The 24,263-nt window shown below is 38.6% G+C and overlaps 2 protein-coding genes and 2 long non-coding RNA genes across 4 annotated transcripts in view; 1 reads left to right on the forward strand and 3 right to left on the reverse strand.

Moving 5' to 3' along the window:
• Positions 1 to 2,907, reverse strand: part of LOC121940690 (uncharacterized) — a 31,318-nt gene extending 28,411 nt beyond the window's left edge. Inside the window, exons 1-4 of the mRNA XM_088089727.1 lie at positions 2,423 to 2,907; positions 2,055 to 2,141; positions 706 to 829; positions 513 to 615 (exon numbers count right to left, since the gene is read on the reverse strand). Coding sequence (XP_087945853.1) covers positions 513 to 615; positions 706 to 829; positions 2,055 to 2,141; positions 2,423 to 2,441 — 333 coding nt within the window. The 5' untranslated portion in view covers positions 2,442 to 2,907. The remainder of the gene's footprint in view (positions 1 to 512; positions 616 to 705; positions 830 to 2,054; positions 2,142 to 2,422) is intronic.
• A 6,149-nt stretch (positions 2,908 to 9,056) lies between these two features.
• On the forward strand, positions 9,057 to 24,137 carry rmdn3 (regulator of microtubule dynamics 3). The gene is made up of 12 exons (XM_042503511.2): positions 9,057 to 9,674; positions 10,340 to 10,529; positions 11,371 to 11,514; positions 13,258 to 13,603; positions 14,057 to 14,159; positions 18,147 to 18,207; positions 18,293 to 18,368; positions 18,469 to 18,546; positions 19,614 to 19,712; positions 20,398 to 20,451; positions 21,078 to 21,158; positions 22,521 to 24,137. Exons 1-12 carry the CDS (start codon positions 9,473 to 9,475, stop codon positions 22,575 to 22,577), a joined length of 1,491 nt encoding a protein of 496 aa, XP_042359445.2. The 5' UTR covers positions 9,057 to 9,472; the 3' UTR covers positions 22,578 to 24,137.
• On the reverse strand, positions 9,573 to 10,450 carry LOC148186945 (uncharacterized). Its single transcript, XR_015779097.1, has 3 exons — positions 10,319 to 10,450; positions 10,078 to 10,211; positions 9,573 to 9,711 (listed from the first exon to the last, which is right to left on the reverse strand). It is a non-coding gene; the product is annotated as an uncharacterized LOC148186945 (long non-coding RNA).
• LOC148186946 (uncharacterized) lies at positions 13,442 to 17,691 on the reverse strand. Its single transcript, XR_015779096.1, has 3 exons — positions 16,889 to 17,691; positions 13,994 to 14,120; positions 13,442 to 13,582 (listed from the first exon to the last, which is right to left on the reverse strand). It is a non-coding gene; the product is annotated as an uncharacterized LOC148186946 (long non-coding RNA).
• Positions 24,138 to 24,263: the final 126 nt, after the last annotated feature.

Below are 24,263 nucleotides of genomic sequence, written 5' to 3' on the forward strand. Positions count from 1 at the left end.
AAAACTGCAATAGAAACACTTTTTGGCTATTATAAGTCACATGATACCATGGCTATATGCCTGTCAGTAGGAACTGGCTCCCTCATGATGCAGCAGGCGCTATAAGCTGTTCTTGCATCACATAAATCTTCAAAAGTTGAGCAGAACATCTGGAAGATTTGAATCCACAATTCCTCTGTGAAATTGTGGACTATCACCTCCCAGAAATCCCTCGTACATGGCCGCTCCCATGTATAAGGGGCTCGCCTTTCCATTATTGCTAGCATAACGCGCCTGGGATTAGAAATAATGACAGCTAGTGTGGTGGCTGCAATAGAAATAAAGCTGCTAATCTTTTGAGCATCCATCACCATGCTTCTTGGTATGTTATCGCAAGAGAAGTCGCAGAACATCACTCAGTGGATACGCGGTCATCTCGCAATTGTGTTTTATCGAAGGTTCAAAAATATTGCTTCAGTTTTGCCCAAATCTGTAACAGAAACCTGCTTACAGTCACTCTGCCATGACAGTACCTCTAGCAGCAGCAGCGTCTCAGCGATGAACCTGGTCGTGGTGGGTGAGGCGTGCCGCAGATCAGCCACCACTGACACCAAACTCTCCTTCTCCTGCTTCTTACTGTGGAGAGAGAACAACCATCAGTACATCCCGTACTCTCCATCACACGCATTTGCACACATAAAGTAAAACCCGTCTGACTCCACGTACTTGTGTAGACACAGAAAGTACTTGATGAAGTCCACCACTTCTGCTTTGCTGAGCTCTGAGGTGAGTTTGGCTTGTTCTTCTACTGGGAACACGATCAGAGGGCAGCCATGCTGATCAAACGCACCTGTACGGAGAGATAAAACACATTACCTCAAGTCTCAGGTATGTCTGGCAAAGGAAAAGACAGGTTTGTCAAATAATTTTATATGGAATTCCTACTAAGTTATGGACATTTTATTCTAGCACATGTAATAGATCAAGGCACTCATGCCAAAATAACTGCAAACTGTTAACATTTTATGCAGAAACCTTATCTGCATCTGTCACTCCAATACAGTAAAATCTGTAAGTTTTAGTTAGGGACTGTACTTTATTTATCAGAGGACTGTTGGCTGGGGCGTGATTTCTTTTTTTTTTTTCTTTATAATTTTTTAAGACGTGTAAAAACTAAAATTGCTTTTTTAAACATTGTATTTTATGGTGCAGAACAAATGTCTAAATATCTTTAGCCCGTGTTAACCACAGACCTAATTTAAGGCATTTTACTGAAAACCCATTAAAAAAAAAAACAGACTTTGAGACGAATTCCACGCTTTAGGACTCATTGGGATGACATATTTTTGTAGGCCAAACAGAAGTTAGCATCTAGCTTTTGTTAGGCTATACACAAACTACATCGTGGTTACACGAAACATCACAACTATAAAAACACGGTAAAAGCACGCTAAAACACAATTGAAAAGTATTATAAACAGATAAATCTACAAGTTTGTGTGCAACTCTGTAAAAAGCAAACAATTGGGTTTAATGAGTTTCTGTGTCCGGTGTGATGACGTCTAATGTCCCCAACAAACACTGTAGTCTGATTTAGCCACTTGTTAGCAAGCGCTTTTTTTAAGACGCGTAAAACCTTAAAAGTCCAAAAATCTGGTTTATACGAACATATTTTATGTTGCAGAAAAAATATCTTAAGCCTGTGATAACCGCAGACCTTATTTAAGCCATTTTACTGAAAACACGTTAAAAAAACCATAGACTTTGAGACAAGGGAACCGGAAGTGCGAAAATGCTAAAGGACCTCTGTGTTTTAGGACTCATTACTTCGGTCAATCCCTAATTTAAAGTTTTATGCCATTCCCCTAACCAAACTCAAAAACAAAACCCACTCCCCAGAGCTGAAAATTTTTTTTTAAGTGCTTCCCCCGTTTTGCACCATCTCTCCCATTTCATAAATAACGAACAGTCCCTTAGCACTTACCATGACGAGCCAAGCAACAATGCAGTAAAAGCCACAATAACGTACAGTACATATAAAACACAGTCTAGAGTGAGAGTAGATGAGCAGGTACCCGGGAAGAGCACGGCAGCAGAGTGGAGCACATGATCCGCAGGCAGCGGCGGGGAGGGGACACACTCCTGCGCCGGCTCCTGGACGTCTGAAAGGTTTGTGGGAAATGATTATTTTTGTTGAAAACACGCCCGACAAGAATCTCCCACACGTTTCTTTTTGGGGTTTTTTTTGCAATATGACCGCTGGGGGAAACAGCTCCAGCAAATTCCTCGCCGCCTCAGAAAAAAGTTGGCTCATGAGCAACACAATGTAAACTGATAAATGCGCCACAAAAGTGTATGAGAAGTTACTGAGTAAAATACAACATTTACCGCCACACAAGTCTCTGCGGATGAAGAAGATGTCGCGTGCACTTGTCTCTCCTACCTGTTGCTTGTCGACTCATCTCGAATTCCTCACTCGCGCCTCATTTTAAAAAGTTTTATCCCTTGTGGTGTCAAACTCGTCCCTTCACTGGTCCTATGGGTCCACCAAAGACCTGACCGGACCCAGAACAGTTCTACTTCGGTGCCGCTGGAGAACAGGACCGTGTGGACCGCGGCTGCTCGCTGCCTCTCTCCGCCATGTTGCATGCAGCCAGCAGCTCCAGACTGAGCTCTCCCCGCAGACTGGATGCTGTTCGGCTGGTTTTATACTACAGAGGGCGGAGAAAACACCGAGGAGGACGGACCCAAGCTGTTGACCACCGCGACCACACAGCAGGGCCGTAGCCAGGATGTTTAGAGCACCGTGCCCCCCCTCAAAAAAAAAAAAAATTGTTGGCCCAAAGATAAAACTTCGTTTTTTGGTATATATGTAATGCTTTTACTTTATTATTCAGTTTACCCTTTAAAACCCGGATCAACATCACTTTCAGACACCTGTAACAAGTATTTAACAAGTATTTAACCGTCTGAAGCACTTTTTAATTTTTTTAACTTTATTTTTCTTTGTACTAATTTTCAGAAACTTTCCTTGCACTTTTTAAAATTATTTGCTAATTCACTTCGCTTGATCACTTTTCTTGTGCTGTTTTGAGATACCTGTAACAAGTATTAAACCCTTTGAACCCTGAGCAAATTGGTTTGAGTTTTTTCAAAAACGTTAGTTAATTAGTAACTTGCAATAAATTAATACTTAAAAAATATATATATAAAATGAAATATAAATATAAATTATATACATTATATATGTATATATATACATTTTTAAAAAGGTTTGGGGAAAAATACAGAGAGGAAAGAAAAAAGCTAGAAGAAAAAAAAAACACATTTATAATTATTACTTTTTAAGGTAATTTAATTGTTTTTTTAACTTTCTTTTTTTGTGCTGATTTTCAGATACTTCATCACTTCATTTCACTTCATCACTATGGTGCATCTATAGTGCCTGTTGGGCTTTATAAACAGCTGGTCAGGTCAGTTGTGCCTGCAAGCATTTCCTGTGCAGGAAGAGCCAAGCCCTACATTTCTGTTAATATGCCTAACTGGTCTGACTGCATACATCATGGGGATCATTCTAACCCAGAACCTTTGTTTAACGTAAGTCATTATTATTAATTAACTCTGATCTAATTTAAGATCTCTTGCAAGTGTTCTAAGTAAACTGAAGAAAATTCCAAATGCAGGTGCAAGAAAGAGAAAAATAATGCTTTATTTCTTTCTTTTTGTTCATGGGAGAATAAAGAAAAAGTGGAAAAATGGCAGAGATTGTTTCCACTGATAAACACAGTTTGCACTATGAAGAATCTGTTCTTGAGAACCAAAACGGAGTTTCATAACAACTTATCAATCTTATGATTCATACAGCTGGCATGTTGTTGAGACTGCATATTTGGTTCCTTAAAGACTCAGAGAGCTACCCCATTTTCACAGTGATCATCCAACAGACCCATATAGGCTTCACTGGTGTGAAACAAATAAGAGTAATATACTTTCAAAATTCAAACAGTTTATTCCTCTCTCTAACATACTTACATAACCAAATTGCCCTGGTGCAAAAAAAAACCAAACAAAAAAACAACAGTTTTCCCCTAATTAAACTCTAATGTCTTGTGTCATCACACACAGACAGTTTGAGATTGATCAGTATATACATTAGAAGTCTAGATCAGAGACTTCAATCTTTACATATTCACTTTCAAGGCAGAGCTCCACAAGGGTCAATTTTAGGGCCTTGGTGTTTTTTTGTTTTTTTTGTTGTTATGTTTGTTTTTTGTTTTTTAATTAATCAATTTAATTAATTAGTTGCTAAATGATCTGCCCAATGTTTGCAAACTTGCAACTAATATCTTATTTGTGATCAACCCTTTATTTTTAATTCCTACAGATAATAAACTCACTGCCATCTTGAAAAAATAATGAATCTAAATGGCTTAAGATGAATGAACATTTACTCATTGTTACTAGAATTTATATCTAATGCAAAAGTCAAAATTAAAATTATTTCTCCACTGTAAAAATAACTTAACTTAAAAAACGCAGAGTCCAGGCTGCCTTTCATTTTAAGTTGACTGAATTTGAGAAGACAAGTTCCAAATTACCCAAACTTGTCTTGTCAAATTTAGGTAACTTAAAATTTGAAGGCAGCCCAGATACCAACTTTTTTATGTTCATGTTTATTTTTTACTGTGTAGGCCTATAGATTATGAACTTTTGGAGCTGGCTTACAGATAACATACACTGAAAAAAGACAAATTTTAACCGTCTTCAATTGGCAACACATAAATTAATTGTTTTGTTGTTGTTTTTTTAAAATTGAGTCATCAAGTTCAATTAACACAACAGTTTTGAAATCACGTTGAGAAAACTTAATTCATAGATATGTTACCGACTGAAGTAATTATTTTAAGTTGGCTAACAATTATCTTTTTTTCATAGTAGTTTTAGTGAAACCATGATTTCTGCAACAACAAAAAAAAGGAAGCGTGAGAACTTGTCATAAAAATTCAAAAGATTATAGATTAATACAAATATTTGATAGTATTAATTTTTGTAGGCTACAGGGATGAATCAGATACCCTTTTATAAAAGTTCTGCTATTTCAGGTTTTTCCAAATCAGCTCACATCAGGTTACCCAGTTTAAACATTGTTAATTCAAGAACTTTGCTTTCTGTCTTTAAGTATTATTTCAGCATATTTAACCCATTGAAACCTGGATTAACATTACTTTTCTTGTGCTACATTTAGACATTTTTTACAAGTATTAAGTATTAAGTAGAAGGTAGATTTATTGGTCATTTTTTAAAAAACAAAATGACTTTTGTCCTTGATCCTGCTACATCTTTGGAGTTGAAGGATGAGTTGATTAAAATCAGCAGCTACTATGAAAATTCAATCCAGTTCCTTGTTGCTGCTGGTGGCATCATTCAGTTCCTGCAGTGCCTTTGTTGAATTTGCATCAGAGTCTTGTGCCCAAATGGACTGATAGAGGAACAGCTCTCAGTCCAATCCAGGTCAGCCTTGCCCTTATGCCGGTCTGCTGCGTTCATTCCAAAACACACACAACTTTTCCCGATGTTGATAAGTGCTTCAGCAGAAGGGGTCATGGTGTCGAAAAAAATAGAAAAATATAGCAAAAAAGTAGCAAGGATTTGAGGAGCGACTGGCTGCTGCATCGACATGTGCTGCCGTTGTCTTCTGAATCTTTCAACCCTGAGCAAATTGGTTTGATTTCTTTCAAAAACCCGGGAAAAAAGTCAAAGAGCAACTTGACGAGAAATGTCCCATAAATTGCAAGATATTAGTAGGTTTCGAAAATTATTTCTTAAAAACTAGTAAAAACTATTGAAAGAGCTACAATGATTATCATTCATCACAGCAGTTCTTGAGGTAATTTCCTTTTTAAACATTTTTTTATTTAATTCATTTCTTGCTAATTTTCAGGTAATCTACCTCTAAGTTTTACTTATTTCTTGCAAATGTCTGGGTCATTTTTTCTTAGGTTGCTCATAGCCTTCTTCTCATGTTTTTATTTTTTTACATAACTACCCAAACCTGGTAGTTGTGGCTTTTGAAAAACAGAAAAATCCCAACATTTGACCATAGCATCTACCAATTTTACATACTTTCCTTAAAATAGAAAAAGAAAAAAAGAACTGGTTCAGAGGGCCATTATGACTTTGACCATCTGTTAAACTCTCATTTTCAGTGTGTGGAGCAGCACTTGCTGACTTTTCCTCCCTGCAGGTGTCTGTCAGGCTTCACCTCTTCATAAATGACACTATTGTTTCCTTTGGACACATTCTTGGCACGCTTCAGCTGCGGCAAAGAGAAACAAACAGTTTCAGCCACTGTCTTTGTTGCATTATCTGGGTCAGGTTTATAGAAGAAATATGGCTCAGCAGGCGGTTCCCAGCCACTCCCAGGCATTATGGGGGATGTAGTCCTCACAGCATGTTTTACAGGTTTCCTCAACTTAAAATACAAAGGAACATTATTTTGTAACATGAATGTATTTGTCTTTGATGTCCTGCTGGTTTCACTGGAGGAAAGGCAAACATGTGAAGACAAATTTCACAAAAATCTCATCTCTAGATTGATAATCAAAGATACATCTGTGAATTTGTAGGAATTACTTACAAGTGTATTCATTGTTTTGCCAGGCTGAGCTCTCCCAGCAGACTGGATGCTGCTCAGCTCATTATATACTACAGAGGGCGGAGAAAACACAGAGGAGGACGGACACAAGCTATTGACCACCACAACCACACAGCTGGGCCGTAGCCAGGATCTTTAGGGTACTGTGGTGCTCCCTGGGCCCCCTCAAAGCTTGATATAAGTCTGTTGCTTTTTATTACTTAGCTAACCCTTTTTCTTGTGCTGCTTTCAGACACCTGTTACAAGTATTTAACCCTTTGAAGCCTGAGAAAATTGGTTTGATTTCTTTAAAAAACATGGGGGGAAAGGCAGAAACTTGAAAGTTATTTCTTTTGCGAAATGCAAAAAATTAATAGTTTTAGAAAATTATTTTGAAAAAATTAAATTTCTAGGAAGTAAAGAAAAAAGCTAGGGGAAGTATATTTATAATCATAATAACTACATTTAAAATTATGTTAGAGAATTATTTACAATTTTAAGTTATTGATTTATACAATTATTAATTTTAAAGCACCTTTTAAGGCCATTTCCGTGTAAATTTATTTTTTAATTTCTTTTTCTCTGTACTGATTTTCAGGCAGTTTCCTTGTACTTTTTACAAATGTCTTGCAAATTTCAGGGCATTTCTTCTTAAGTTGCCTTCTTCCTACATTTCTGAAAGAAATCCAGCTAATTTATCAGGTTTCAAAAAAGTTGTAAAAACTACCCATTTTGGCTCACAAAAATGTCTGTACTCTTGGATTATAATCCAAGATATTTACTAAATTATTTTGCTTTCACTGTATTCCAACTTGACACTAGTCACCACATTGCCAACATCTTAACCTACTTTTCACTCTGACTTAATGAAATGAACCGTTTAGACACAGAAGGGAGAAGATAAAAACCAGGTTCCATTTTCACAAACATTCTGGGATTATTCTCAGAAAGCTCCTTTCTTTGCATAGAGGAGCAACAAGGAGTCCTAGTTTAGGAGCAATTTAAGACAATTCTCAGAGCAATTCTGAGCAATGAAGGGACAGTAACTTATATCATAATGAAGGAGGAAGTGTATTTGAACCCATTATGATAGATTCTTTTAACAGATGTGATTGGCTGTCCCTTTGTGAACCTGCAAGGTTTGGACATCCAATGGGAATGTTATGAACTGCATCGCAATATGAGACTGTGAAAGTGTTGTCCTTTTTTGTGTGATCACTGTGCTGATGGATGGTTGTGACAGGCCTGAGTCATCACTGCTGCACTGTTACATTTTTGCAAATATCTCAGTGTTGTGATCCCTTTATTTCTGACATTATATCGTTATTGCGTTAGGTGGGAGATGTGAGGGCATCTCTAATCAGATCAACCACGAACATTATCCAGCTGCACAAGCTAATCTGTATCATTTAATTTACTGTCATACAATCTAATTGGAAAATATTTCTCCCCCCACTTTGCCTTTGCCATTTTCTTCACTCCTTAAGAAACTCTTAACCCTCTTAAAAGTCCTCCTCTCTACTCCTAACAGTTTCCATAAGGGTGAAAAGATGCTTTGTGAGTAACTTTCATCTTTACCAGGACGTAGTCAGAACTTTAAGGGGAAAGTTCTTAGAAAATGTAACAATTCTAAGAATTTCTTTTAGAATTTTTACTCTAGGAGCGACTGTGTGCCAGTGAGCTTTGTGAATACAGCCTAATTTCTAATAAACATGGACAAATGGTGGTGAAAACATTTGCAGAGACTGATCAAGCCACTAGGGGGCCATGGAGGACAGATTAGCTGAGGGCCACGATTTAGGCACTGCACTACACATCAATACATTTTTTTGCCATATTTGAATTTACTTGTAACAACAGTGTTGTAACACATCATTTTGACACTCAGATTGGATAAAAATGCAATTATTGTTAATAATAATAAAAATCATCATCATTATTATCATTATTATTGTTATTAAATTACTATTATTACTACTACTAATAATGTTAGGAAACAGGCTTAATTTTACCAAAACAACAATAAATACAATATTTAGTTTAGTCGTTTTAGCAAATTATGTTGAATATTTTAGTAAAAAATAAAATATATGGGACGCCAACCCCTCCATGTGGCTGGCCCCCAGAAAGCAATCCCCCTTTTTACGCCTTTATGGGTGGTCCTGCCAGTTGGCTTGATAATTTTGACAAATTATTTAACATTTTTGACTGAGTATCTCATAATTTAGACTTCCAAAAGCATTTCTACTTCTGCTTATGCTATCTTTTCGTATATTTTTTTTTTAATATTCCTGGCGGAAATGGGCTTAGAAACGTTGCTGCGTGCTTGTCAACACCTTTTATGTTGAAAATTGGAGACGCCCGCTGGTCAACACCTTTTATTTTGAAAACTGGAACCGGATGTTATTTTCGCACGCGCTCAGCTCGCTGACATCACGGCTGTCATCGCTGCGCTGATGTGATGTTACGTTATACATTTTACAGCATCACTCCGCCAACCGACTGGCACGCGCACACCTTGAGATAATGTTACGGTAATCAAATCGTTTTGTTTTTGACGTAAACCGTTAAAACGTGTCGTCCGTCTGTTAAATATATAAAAAGTAGTCGCGGTTTTAAGGAGAATATTTGCGTCCAGCTTATTACCAGCCGTTAGTGTGTTATTAGCCTGTGGACATTGAACAGCTAATGAGACTCAGCTAACGTGCTAGCAGTGAGCGTGCCCCGCGACTCTCAAAGCGAAACTAAGATATTTAACGTCGCCAGTGTCATGAGCTTCATTATGCTTGGTGACATATGAAAGAGGCACTTGTGAGTAAGTGACGGTACAGCTACAGAAGGACCTACCGTGGTGGAGACATGAACACGCCGCTCGGGAGGAACGGGTTAATCGGGCTTGCCATCGGAGCCACAGCCGGTTGTGGCTTGATCGCCTTCATCATTTACAGGGAGATCAGCAGGAGGAGATCCCAGAGACTGATGCAGGAGGCCCGGCCTGCTCTCCTGCTGTTTGACGGGCCGGATGAGGCGGTGCTGCTGCGGGAGCCGCTGGATGCTCAGGGTGGGTTCACTCTGCTCTGCCCGGCGCTGACTCCAGCCTGTCAGAAACATGTCGGTGTGTGCGAGACGTTTGCAGGCTTCTCGGGGATCATTAAAAACTCTGAAAAGGCACTGAATTCAATAATCTAAGAATAAGGCTTAATTGGTATTAAAATGACTCAAATAATCTTTCAAAATTTTTACATATGCTTAGTAGGGGTCGACCGTTTAGTTTTTCAGGGCAAATAACGATACCTATACTGATACTGATATAGATTATTAGTAGTTAATGAGACCGATGCGATATGCATGTACAATATAATAATAATAATAATAATAATAATAATAATAAAATAAAATACTTACATTATAATAAAAATAATACAATCTTTCTGTCAATATTGCTGGTTTGTTTATGCACCCACCCTTTGAATCCTGGAATATGTATGACCTCCCTTATCCCATTGGCCTTGGAACACCTCGGGATCTCCAGGAGGGGCTGGGGATGGTCGGGTGAAGGATGTTTGGGCTGCTTCTCTTATCCTGCTTTCACTGCAACCTGTATAGAGGAACATAGACACATGGATGTTCATGTTTTAGAGGGTGGAAGAAGTGGAGGGGATCAGGGTAAACCTGACTATATTGCAAGTCCAAACCACATCTAACATGTTGTGTGTTCTCCTCCAGAGGCGGAGGCCCAGCAGCAGGCTCTGGCAGCGGTGGAGGCTGTGGTGCAGGGCCTGTCCCCGGAGCAGCAGCTGGAGCTCAGGAACCAGCTGGACCAGGTGCTGAGCTGCGTGGCCTCCCTGCGCTCTGAGGTGGCGGAGCTGAGGGGCGGCCTGCAGGACATCGCCCTGCAGATCATCCAGGATGTCAAGTGAGTGTCAGCTGGGAAACACACAGCATCTCATGTGCCCTACTTATTGTTTTTTGAGGAATATTTTACTGATTTCAGACATGTTCAACTCTGTTCAGTGGGCGTTTACAAGGTCTTGAGCTACGCTAAAATAGTATTTTTTTTCTTGGCAGGCCATCATAACTGGATCATATTGTGTGGACAAACACTGCTCAAATCCACAATGTTACTTTAAGCTCAGTACTCTGATCCAAAGATTTCAGCATGTATCAGGCTAAATCACTGAAGAACATGTTAGTATTGGTATTGGTATTGGATTATTTGAATTAAAAAAGTGCATAGTGTATCTTTACTTTTTTGAGTAAGACACATATGCTGCAACTTGGTCACACTATGGATTTTTTTCTTTTCAGAAAGCTACTTTTTGTGAAATTGAAGAACTGGAGAACATGAAGCCTCAGAGGGTTGGGTTGCAGTTCAATGCCTATAGCCAGGAAATTGCTTTTTTTATGGTTTCACTTCAGATTAAAAAACACACACCATACATGTGTCTAACATAAAGTCATTAACCCTTTGAAACCTGGACTGACATCACTTTTTTTTGCTTATTTTTTGGTCATTTCTTTTTAAGTTGCTCATTGCCCTTCTCCCGTGTTTTTGAAGGATATCAAGCCAGTTTGCTCAGGTTTTAAAGGATCAATAATTAGAAGATGATTGACTGTTCGTCTCTGTTGTACTTTTGAGGCGGGCCTGCTATATCGTGCTTAAATATGAACTTTCGCAGTGGTCCGGGCTCCCCACATCGAGCTCGTCCTCGTTGTTTGACTGATGTGATCGTGTGTTCCTCCTCCCCGACATTCAGAAAGGGAGTGGAGGACAGCCAGCGGGTACGTCGGCGCCGCCACGTCGTCCACAGAGAGCGCACCGACTCCACCGGCTCCAGCTCCATCTACTTCACTGCCAGCCAGGGCATGGCCAGCACGTTTGAAGAGACCAGTGAAGGAGGGTAGGTCACGGATTAGTGTTGTTAAAAAGCGTTTTTTCTCTGTGATTTGGCTTAGTGTTTTATATTGCATTTCTGGTGGCTCTGTCTCATATATTAGATCACATAAAATATATCACAGATGAACAGTAGGAATTTTTTATTTTCATTTTATTTATTTGCACCATCAAAAACAGTAAAAGGTCAAAAAGAATACAGAAAAACAGATGCTGGAAAGTTCAGAAACCCAAATGGGCTTAAAGAGATACCTCAAAAAAGGTAATACAATAAATGACAAGTAATGCAACAAATTACAAAACTTTGATACAAGCATTAAAACTGGGGTCAGCAATAAGTGACAAAAATATCAAAATGAGCATAATGAGACTGCGGGTTACAATATGCTTATGAAAGCTAATTCTCTTAGATTTTTTTTAAGTGCTGCATTGAGTGTCTCTCCAGTAGATCTACCTTTTTGTTGCATTGTTATTTGATCTATCGTCACTTAAAAATGATTAGTGCAGCTTAAAAGTTTTAGTCTTTTTTTGTTTGTGTATCTTTGATTTTTCAGGCAGATTAGGCAGCAAAAGTTGACCTGGACCAAAGGCCTGTGAGTCATGTTACAGTCTAACATTGTGCAGCTGCAGGTCAGGCTCAGATCCAGGTTTGATCACTCTGTTGGCACTTTTAAAACACTTCTTAATGAGCTTCATCAGCTAATTCCTGTTAAGCTCGAAGACAATTACACGCGGGTAAAGAGTGCCAAATTAAGCTCATGCTTTAGTAAGTCGCTGACTGACTGACTACCTCTCGTAATATCTAGTAGAGGTAGCTTGATTAGGAGTTTTAAAGGCCAATATAATAATAATTTGTAATGGGAAATAACTGATGGCTGATTAACTGGCCGATATGGAGCATCCATGCAAAACGGTGACCACAGAGATGAGAAGTATTTCGGTTGCTTTGAAATATGCATTTCAATTAGGGATCAACAGATTATTGGCCTGGCCTTTTATCAGGGTTGATGTTTTGCGTTTTGCCGCAATAAAAAATAAAAAAGTGTGTGTCTTACACTCAGCCAACATCAGGAAAGGCATTGTGAATACATGCAAACAAAGTGTCAGTATGGGAGGAGCTTTTACTTCGTAAAACCTGATTGACTGAGAGCTCTTTTTATTGATTCATTTTTAACTTAAATTTTCACTGAACTGAATTTTAAAAAGCTGCAGTAAACTTGCTGTATATGATGTTTTAAGTTTCAGTTTTGATTAAACATTTGCCAAAGGCATTTAAAAAAAGCTTTGTGTTGAGGTTTCCACAGCTACTAATTTCAACAGAAATATTTTCATTTTTATTGTAAATGCATATCAGTTTTAAGTATTGGTTATCGGTGTCATTACAATTGGTATCGGTCCTGAAAAACCAATATCGGTCAACCCCTAATTTCAACTAGTTTTAAGTATTATGTAACTGGTATTTGACATAAAAAAAATTGGTTTAGGTCAAAACCTAGTTTTGCTGACTTTGTATAAAACACTAGGGGTCTTCTTATTTTAAAAAGTACAGAGAAACAGTGATGCTGATTCAGGAAAGTGATGTTGCTGATGATTTTTGTGTAATTTTTTAACGCTGAGAGCAGCACACTACATCCTCTCATCTATAAGTAGATATACGCCTCTTTATCCGTGGTCACATGGATGTTGTTGGAATTAATAAACCCAAAAAATCCCCCAATCAAAAGCATGTTATCCTCCGTGCACGTCCCAGGTACTCAACGGCCTATGCTGAGTCAGACTACACCGATCGGGACACGGACAGAGAGGAGGGCGAGCGGGAGCCTGAACAGGAGTCTGAGGAAGAGGAGGACAAGAGCTGTGCCACCGTGCTCACCCTCCGCCAGGAAGACTCTCAGGAAGAAGAGGCAGAGGAGAGAGGGCTAGTGGAGGAGGAGGAGGAGGAAGAGGAGGAGGAAGATGAGGGGAGGCTGCAGGTGGTGACTGAAGTTCCCAGTGGGGAGCTGGCTCTCCTCTTGGCTCAGAGTGACATCCTCCACACCGGAGACGCCAGCTTAAAGGCAGAGGGCTTTCGCCTGCTGCTAGACAGCCGAGCAGAGGTAAGAGACACGGGGTTAACGAGTGCTGAAGCGATCAGTAATAATAATATTCATATTATTAATAATAATATGAATATTATTAAGAATATTACATATAACAACAGCAATTGCACTGGATCAAATACTAAGGACGAGATAAAATACAGAATAAGAAAACATACAGAAAATAATCCAACCCCCGAAAACAAATATACATACATTCAAATATACATACACATGCACACAAACACATGCACACACCCCCTAATCCTCATGCACATGAAAAGAACGTGATATGATGAAAGTGATAAATGATTAAAGTGAGTTTTTAAGAGCAGCCGAAACAAACACTAATTTTGCAAATCAGATTCTCAGCGTTCGATTGATTAGTGACAATTGAAATCACTTTACCGAATAACGATCCCAAACAGTATGATGGTGCTGACTTGTGTTTGTCTGACTCTGCGTCCACAGTATGGAGACAGCAGGGAGTTTCTATGGCGACTGGCCCGGGCTTATAGTGATGTGTACGAGTCCACTGAGGACAAACAAGAGAAGAAGACTTACGCACAACAAGGTAATAGACACAAAAAAGGCACAAACCCCAGAATAATGAGCGATATTTATGGATGCAGCGACGTATCCGCTGCACATTGGCCTCTGGGCAAATGAACTGGCATTCACCAATGGCAGTGGCCAATGCTTTTCTGTGGTGTTGCATCATTTTTGTGTTGGCTTAAAAGAGGGGCTCGAGATTAACGTTGTCCTGTCATCTTGGGGACAATAGAAAACATGTTTTGGACAAAAAGATCATCCCTAGGACGCCATTGGGTCGAAAGGATGCAGTAAATTAACTATCGAGGGCTTAGAGGACCTATTTTACTTAGATGATGCTACATTGTGAACAACAAATCCGTGCTGGAGCAGAGCTAGTCAGCGTTAGCTGGAACTGCTCACAGAGGTTGCACTGAATTACTTTTTGATGCCTTCAAGCTCAATTCAGTAAAAATCAGAGTTTGGAAAAAGGTACATTATTAAGTTTTAATGATGTGTTCAATGTAATCTGTGAAAAGTTTTATTTAAGATTATAGTCATATAAATTAGTCTGATTGAATTTGTGCTCATATAAAGGTAGTGTAATAAAGGATTAAATTACTTTAAACAGTCCACTTATTCTTTTTATACTACAGATTTTGTTGTTTCCCTGGTGAAAAGAGGGAATAAATACCAACAAAAACACAATAACGAAAAAACAAAATATTGATATCGGCCCAGAATTTCACAACTCTTGTTGTCCAAAACATGCTATGACATGCTATACTCTAACAAATCATGCAATATGACAAAGCATGTTATCCAGTAAAAGCATGAATGAGTCACAGTAATACATGTTGCTCAAAATAGCAAAAACAAATAGCACAAAAAGTTATTGTATAGTATGCTTCAGAAATAGCACAAAAAAGTCATAATGTAGCAGAAGCTCTTTCAGCCAGTTGATAACGTGTGTCAGGGATCATGCGCTGTCAACTCCTCACCAGTTTTCTGGGCTTTCTTCTTGTAAACTGCTCCGAAAAGTGAAGACAGCCATGCTCAAAAGCTCTAATGAAGTCTCACCATCTGATACCGGAGTGACATCAGGCGCTGCTGCTGAACAATGCTGTATTTCATTTTGTGGGTGCATTATGGTGCATATATCTCCTTGCATTTGTGCAGGATGTGTCTGCTGTTGTCGTTCAGCTAGTACAGGATGCACATCATTTACCGGCAGAGAGAGGGTTTGATGTTGTGCTGCTCGTCATAATGCTTTCAGTCGCTTTTTCCAACTTGATCCACAGATGCTCTGCTGCTTTTTTTCCCTCAGAGTGTGCGTTCTGTGCACTTGAGCTCTTATGGGGTTCTGCAAGTTTGCTTTGTGACATTGCACTCCACTTCATATGAGTTTGCTGCAGGATCGAGCCTTTCAGAGGTTGTTTTTTTTGTCCTTAATTCCTTTCCAGATAAGAATTCATCCCATCTGATGGAGCTTAGGAGTCACTTGAACTATCTGAGGCATCTTGTGAAACAGATGCTGCTATTTCAGCATCAAGCTGCTCTCTTTTTCTTCTCAGCTGTCCCTCCTGCTCCTCCAAAACATGCTTTTCCTTTAAAGCTGCAGCTCCAGCAACACGTGCAGCCTTTTCCTGCTGCTGCTTTAATGCGGGCAGAAGCTGTAGTTTTACCACTTTTCTTACTGCTTTTACCTCTACATGTACTTTTGCAGTGAGAGAGTTTACAGTGGATATACTGTCATCAGGGTTAACACCATCCATCACCATCATTCTCACTATTTGTCAGCCAGCGTTCAACATCAGCAATGAAACCCCTCTCCACAAGCACTTTTTTTTGTGCAGCAAACCAAGTATTTTGTTCATCACCTTTTTCAGCGGGCATTAAAAGTATCAGAGAATCATGCACTTTTTTTTTTTGCATCTCCACACAAATGAGCAGTTTTCTCCAGTGTACATTTCACCTCTTAAACACTGCTGCTCTGCATGAGCTCTTGAGTTACTTTTTTTTTTTTTTTTATAGATTTTTGGCCTCATTAATTGACCTTTTCTCACATTTTGCAGCCTTTCCACCTTTTCAACAACTTTCTACTCCACTACATTCTGAAAGCAAATATTCTACCTTTTACAGCTTTAGTTATAGTAATTTTGCAGATTTAGATTTTGAATGCAAAACATTAAAACTGATAAATGATGGTCTTTGATTACAGATTAAACATCCCATAAGCATATAAAGTCATTAAATGAGCCCCAATGTAACCAGCCGCAACATGAACGTGATCAACTATAACACAGTAGTTACATTACTATTACAGTAATGGCATTACATTTTTTTTTTTTTAAATTGGCTATTCTTAAGTTTTTTTTTACTTTTGCTTTTTAAGTATATTTTGAAGCTAATAAATATCAACTTCTAGAGTTTGAATGCAGTACTTTTTATTTGCAACAGGATTATTTTACATTGTAGTGTTACTATTTTAAGATCTGAGAACTTATTCCATCACTTGAAACAACATACAGTGTCTATAAATCAGACTGCTTCGATAAATTATATATTCCACCACGCACGTGTCCACATATGTGCGCCGTTACGTTGGAGCTCATGATCGGCGTCCCCTCCCGGGAAACACGGCCACGCGGTCTGCGTCCTCGCAGTGACGACCTCTAAATAAAACGGGTTTTTTTTAAAACTTAATACAGTGACTTGATGTCCATAAAACAAAGCTAGCAGCCACTGCGGGGCTGCTGTACCGGTACTTGCCTCATTGACGCGTCGTCTTCGGTGTGTCGGATCCCGCGCAGTCACGCTCAAGCGCGTTTATCCACAGTCATCGGGCCCGAACAACGCTACAGCCTTCAGCGATCCACACACACTTAATCCACGAACAACTGGTATGCAAAACAAGTACAATTCTCAATGTTTAGCCACGAAAAAAACAGTGCACGTCCTCCGGTAAGCTGCACACCTGCGGAGTGATGACCCCTTCTTCTTCGTGCTTCACCCATACACCATCGTGCATACGCCACCTACTGTGGTAACAAGGGAATTACAACTAAAAAAACACTTTTCATACACGTACCTATAAACACAACAAGGGCTCAAACAAATGACATATTAAAGTATGTCATCCAAAGGAGCGCAAAGAAGTCATTGTATAGTATGTCATCCACAATAGCATTATAAAATAATGCTATAGTATTATAGTCTCTTATAGTATTTTGTGCAAAATAGCATTAAAAAAGCCATACTATAGTATGTCATCCAAAATATCATAACAAAGTCATAGTATAGTATGTTGTTCAAAATATCACAAAAAAAGTCTTAGTATAGTACGTTGTCCAATATAGCGTAAAAGTCATACCATAGTACATCGTCCAAAGTATAAAAATGTCATACTTAGTATGTCATCCAAAATATCATAAAGTCATAGTATACTATGTTGTTCAAAATCGAATAAAAAGTCATACTACAGTGTCATCCAAAATATCACAAAAAAAGTCATAGTATAGTATGACGACCTTGCTAAAATGATCTTTCCATGTAGCAGCCAGATGATTGGATAAAAAAACATGATGATCACCATAATTTCAGAGAAGTCTGTCACTTTGATGAGGCAATAGAAACAGTAAGACTGTAGTCATGGTAACAAGTCTTACATCTCCCCAGCTTTTTTCTTTTCCAACAATGTACATGTAAATGCGTCAATGCATTTCCATTTTTTTAAGACTCAAGACTGCCGATCATAACGGTGTTTAACGCATTTACCCAACGTTAATATCTAAACATGTTCTCACCATTTATATCACCCGTTTCAGTTTAAAGAATCTCCACATTGGTTGTGGAAAAGACAAACTGCAGTGCACCCTAAATAGTTTAAGAAACCTGTGAGTCTGGAACACATCTTCCAAAAAAAAAGCTGACAGAGCCTCGGCCTCGCTCATGAGCACATAAAATCCTCTCAGTGTCTGAAATGTGACAGTAGTAGTTTTTGTCGTTGAGCCGTGAGCTTGCGTTGCAGGTCGAGATGAGGCGGAGCTGGCCCTGAAGAAGAACGGCCTGAACGCCGAGTGTCACAAATGGTGAGATGATGAACTTTCACCTAAATATTCTGTGTGTCTGTGCCCATTTGGCGGCATTTTAACGTCACGTTGTTTTTGGCTCCAGGTTTGCTGTGCTGACAGGCCTGACCTCGCAGCACGAGAGCATGCACAGCAAACTCAAGAGCAGCCACATATTAAAGGTAAATCACTTTTTGGGGTTTTATGTCAAGTACACTTTGGCTTTACTTTAATCTCTATAGTTGTGTGCAGTTTCTGACAGATTTTTTTTTCTCCTCTCAGGAGCATCTGGACCGTGCGATCGCCCTCAGAGATGATGACCCCATGTGTTTCTACCTTCTTGGCCGATGGTGCTATGAGGTGACAGAAGTGGCTCTTTTTCCGTAACTTTGATCTTACCTGATGCAGAATTTATCACCCAGAACTTTTAAATATCAAAACTGTGAACTGAAAGGGAAACGTTGGTGTTTTTCAACCTGGACCCAACAATTTTTGAAAGTGGTCGTTTTGAGTAACAAACAGGCTGCAGTGCAACCACTCAGAGCACATTTCAATGTTCATCTGGTAAAAGAGCTTGTTTTTGTCGCTGACAGGCTCAGATTGGTATTTTGTGCATTTGACAACATTACAGAAAGCACCCTCATAGTGTAAGAGCAAGATCCTTATTTGTGTTAACCAGATACAGCCCCAAAATCACGATTACAAAACCCACCAGTGTCCATTTAAATAAACAGTTATTTTAGCGATTACAAAGCGAACATATTTTCACATCTGACTGGGTGAATTAAGAGTTCATTTCAACCAAAGCAGAGTTGATGATTATGGGAACATTGGAAAGATAAACCAAGATCGTTTTTTTTGTTTCTAAGTTTTATTTTTTAAAATTTCTGTCAACGCTGAATTAAGCGCGTTTTGCGATGATAAAATCAATATTTATTTACATGGAGTTTGGTGTGTTCGGTGATTTCGAGTTTCTGGTAAAAAACAAAAAGGATTTTACTCTTTAACAAAAAGGTCTATCACTGTAAGGATCCTGACAACAATCTGAGTCTGTCAGTGACAAAAAACAGTTTCAAAAGTTGTTGTCCCCTTTGGTCCATTTGACACAGACACTAGGAGAAAAATAAGGTCCAGGTTTCAAAAATTAAAAAAAAAGAGACCCAAATGACCCTTTAAGGCGGCCTCATCTAAAGTGTTTATAGCTCAGCTTTTTGCGACAGCTGTGCAGAGTTCCTACAACTTAAGACGAGTGAGAACTAAGACTTTTTAATGCCACTCGGAATTTTTTCAATTTGGGCTTCAGTATCTCGCCCAAAGATACTTCAGCATGTTGCTGGGAGGAGCCGGGAATCAAATCGAATTTAACGGCTTTTAAGATTTTCGTACGGATCTGCGGGAACCCTCTGTGTGTGTGTGTGTGTCTGCAGGTATCCACGCTGGACTGGTTGGAGAAGAAGGCGGCTGCTGCTCTCTACCAGAGTCCCCCCTCCTCCACACTGCACGACGCCCTCGAGAACTTCCTCAAGGTAGCAGACTAATGCGCACACGTGTAAAAATAGACTAAAATAACAGCACGTACGCTATATTGGATGTGGCAGATCTGCTCTGTAAACAAATCCAAATAATCATAAAAACTGGGTTTTCTGAATAAAGAGCATTATTTACATTGACCTGATTTTGATGAATCTCTGGGTTATATTCATTTAGGAATTAATAATGGCAGAAATTTGACAAAAAATGAACAAAATCTGCAAATCAAAATAAGTTTGAGTAAAATTTTCTTCCCTCAGTGAAGTGATAAACTCCATGATAGAAAGTTAGACCCTTTTTTTATTGTTTACAATAACATTTCATGTAAAAACAAACTTGCAGTAGGCTCTTATTATATCATAATAAACATTTGGGCAAAATAAAATTGTCTCTTTTCAATTTTGGTTATTAAAAAATTAGTCTTAAACTTCATTCCACGTCACATTAAAGCTTTTCAGAGGCTTAAATCTAACTTGCTTTAAGCTGCAGGAACCCTGGATTAGCTACATATTTTGTTTTTGACCTTTCCTAATTACCCACAATGCTTTGAGAAAAATGAAGAGGGCTGATTTTGGTTTTTTCGCTCGTCTTTAGTGAGCTCTTCGTATTGTATTCTGCATTAACATGACAGTTGAACAGAGTGTTTCTGTTGTTAAATGTTCGTCCCGTGTGCTGTTTCAGGCAGAAGAACTCAGTCCAGGATTCTCCAAAACAGTGAGGCTTTACATCGCTCAGGTAAACGCTCACATCCACTCCGCCCACTGTCTTTTAGGGGTCCACTGATACTGGTTTTTCAGGGCGGAAACTGATTGTTAATACTCAACGAGACCAATAAGTGATATTTGAAACCGATTTGCATTTACAATAAAAAACAAAATCTTTCTCTCAATATTTACAATTTGAAATGTAACAAACACAAAACTTTGTTTGAATGTTAGCAGATGTTAAGAGACTGAGACTTTTAACATTATTTACAGCAAGTTCGCTGCAACTTATGGAAAAAAAAAATTGAAATTGAAATTTAAAAAAATGAAATAAAAATAGCTCCATAAGGTTTAACAGTGTAAAAGTTCCTCTTATGCTGACACTTTGTTTACACTTTTGAATTGTTTTTTCAGCGATCATTAACATAAAACGCCGATACAGATTATCGGCAAAATGCCAAATATTGACCCCAATATGAATCCGTCTGATCTAATAATCTATCAATCCCTGCTGTCTTTGAACAGATGATCCACAGGAATGACTTCACTGTAGGCTGCATGATTTCCTTAAAACTGTTTTTTCCGGCTAACACAGCAGGGTGTATATTTCGTGATGCTGAGGACTGAAAAACTAATCATCTTTGTTTCCGCCATCAGTGTCACAAGGAGCTGGGAAACATCTCCGAGGCCACTAACTGGACCAAGCTGGCTCTGAAGATGCCCGAAAACTCGAATGACGTAAGAGCACGCTACACTGTCCCTGTGTGAACTCTGCAGCAGCTACATCGTATCCACCCAACATGCATTTCAGTATTTGTGTGTACAGCTTTGAGCATGAACAGCTGTGCACAGCACAGGCAAAGGGCCTTTTCACACCTGGAAGTCCGAAGCGTTTGCGTTTTTGTTACAGTGTATTCATCTGATCCGCTTAGTTTTGGTTTCATACTGCGGTTGTGCGAGCAGATTTAAGACCTCTGCACACCTACGGCTTGACCGACATGAGCTGCGTTTCCGTATAATTGACATCTGCTGGTTTGTAGATGGGTTCTCTGGTTTTCCTGTGATCTTGGGAGAGTAATTGAAAAGAAGAAACGCTCGTTTTGTTTATTTTTACGCCTCCACATCAGCGATATTTGTGGCCAGCTGTATTATGTTTTTGGTTTATCTGTACGTACAAATGTGCCATTCTTGTGAAAGCAATATCTCAAGAACACCTCGACGGACTTTCTCCAAATTTGGCGCAAAAGTCCACTTGGACTCAAAGATAAGCTGATTTAATTGTGAAGATTGAAGATTGAAGATTGAAGGTCAAGAGGTCACTGTGACCTTGTGTCCGTCTCATTCTTATAAATGTGATATTTCAAGAATGCCATGAGGGAATTTCTTCAAATATGGCACAAACGTCCACGTAGACTCAAGGATGAACTGTTTCAAATTTTTAAGGTCAAAGGTCAAGGTCACCATGATCTTGCACCTGTCTTATTCTCATAAATGCAATAATTCAAGAAGGCCTGAAGGGAATTTCTTCAAATTTAACTCAAACATGTACTTCCTTATACATGTGGTTAATCTTTTAATCTTCGTTTTTATCTACTTAAATGAGGGTAATTCCCTTGTCCACCTTTTAATTACTTATTAGGAAATAGTATTTTTATACTTGCACCCTCATGTTTTTGTACACGTTGCTATTTTTATTATTTGTGTTCTTAATTTTGGTTATGTGATTATGGGGCAGGGGTGTCTGACATTTATTTTATTCTGTAAACCTTTTTATTCGGGAGGCACTTTGTGCTTAAGCCTAAAAAGTGCTAAATAAAATGATTATAATTATTATTATTACTCTTCTCACGTGATGATAATCTGCCAAATCTCCTGTAATTGGTCTAAAGTTGAACCATACAAATCAAACTAACCGATGGTCCAGTCTGAAGGTTTGTCTCTTTGGCCTGGAGCATGGTCTGGGGAAGGTTTCACACCTGTAATTTTGTTTTGGATCAAACTAACAAAATTCAAAAGTCCGGACCGAGAGAGGTCTGAAAGTGGCCTAAATGTTACATCATAACATGAAGTTTTCATTGTCGCTTTTTCTTTATTTCTCAGGATGAAACGACTAAACTGGAGGCTCAGCTGCGAGTCTTAACTGACAGAAAAATCTGAACACTTTTTCCGCTGGGATCCAGCAGACGGAGCCCATCAGCTGATGGCACCGATTGGCTAGTCAGGCCGCCAATCCGAAGTCATCCAACCAACTAATTCTTTTCCCTTAACTGACGGATACCTTTGTCATACTGTCACTGTGAAACCAGATGAACTTTATTGATGTTTATTTATTTTCTTTGCTTAACGAAGTCAATATTGCTCTAAGTAATATATATTGTAATGTATACGGCATCTTTAATGCTTTCTAAAACTATTTGTTTGCCTTTCTAACCGATAATCAGTGACTGAACACGTAGGGGTTTTTTAGCGCCATATTCTTAAATTAAAACAGTTTAAGGATCAGTTCTCCAAATGACAAAAAATAACATTTAGTCACTTCCTGCTCGTGGTGTTTAGTCATGCAGGTGGTTTTGTGGTTGAGAGACAGATGTCTCAAACCGTTTTCGTCTCTAATTTGGGTTAATTAATTTTTTTTTTTAGTTCAGTTTTTGGAAGAGATGAGCATTACGGTTGAGTTAGTGCATAACAGTGGGTTCCAACATGGGGACTAAAGGGACCAAAACCTGCTCACACAGCAGTCAGGATGCGGCGTTTAAAAAAAGATTTTCCTGACACTGACTGATAAACATGATGGTAAAAGTCCTCTGGAGACAAACTGCTGCTAATCCAATTTGATCAGGGACGTTTTAGGAGCTTTAAGGGAAAGAGGTATTTTGGGAGTCACTGTAAGCGATACATCTAATTGACTTTTCTCTTCATGGATTCAAATTTTATATTTATATTGTACGACCTTTATTTTAATAGTGTTCTGCCGGGTCCCTCCCAGCTGCTCTTTAAAAGCTGGGTTTTTGTGAAGAAAAAGACATAATGTAGATGTAGTGATAAAACTAGGATTTTGATCAGAATTTCATTCATAACATTTTTTAGTTAAAGCAATACTTTACCCTGATAAAGGATCATTTATACATCAAGTATTTACTCCGTGTTAGGTTGAATTCATTAACGTGTGAAACGTGATTACCTATGATTTTTAATGTTTGCTCTTTTTGGATTCTTAGTTCACTGTGGAGACATGCGAGAAACAGAGTTCTCTTACGAATTCAACATAACATCAGGTCAGAGATTGATATACAAATGATCATATTTTGGGGTGAAGTATTCCTTAAAGTCCCAGCACCCCCCTTTTCGATAATGTAGTACATTAAGTGCAGTGGACACGCCGGAGGAAAATGATAAAGTGTGTGGAGTGTTCTTTTCGGTTGTGACTGTAAAAAGTATCCTGATATTTTTGTAATTTTTCTTTTGAGTGTATTTGCTGCCTTTGAACTCTGAGTGTTTTTACATTCCTGTTACGTTCTGAGTGAAAGCGATATTAGCAGGTTTTTACTTTGTGATCTAACATCACTTTAACAGCACTTTGTGTTTTGTTGAGGTTCATTTTGCTGTGAAATAACAGTGGATATGTTAAATTTCCTCAATATTCTGACCCTGCAATTAAAAATGAATATGCACTTCAGTGACACATGGATAACACGGAATAAAATTCTTTTTTTTAAAATGTATGTCTTAAATTGTTGGTGAATGTTTTTAACATCATTAAATTATTTTCTTTTTTTAAGATTATTTTTTGGGAGCTTTGTTTGCCTTTAATGGCCAGGACAGTTTAAGCGTGAAAGGGGGAGA

Source organism: Plectropomus leopardus, chromosome 16, assembly GCF_026936395.1.
Source record: "Plectropomus leopardus strain MGB_pleo_1.0 chromosome 16, ASM2693639v1, whole genome shotgun sequence".
In the NCBI taxonomy this organism is placed as follows: Eukaryota; Metazoa; Chordata; class Actinopteri; order Perciformes; family Serranidae; genus Plectropomus; species Plectropomus leopardus.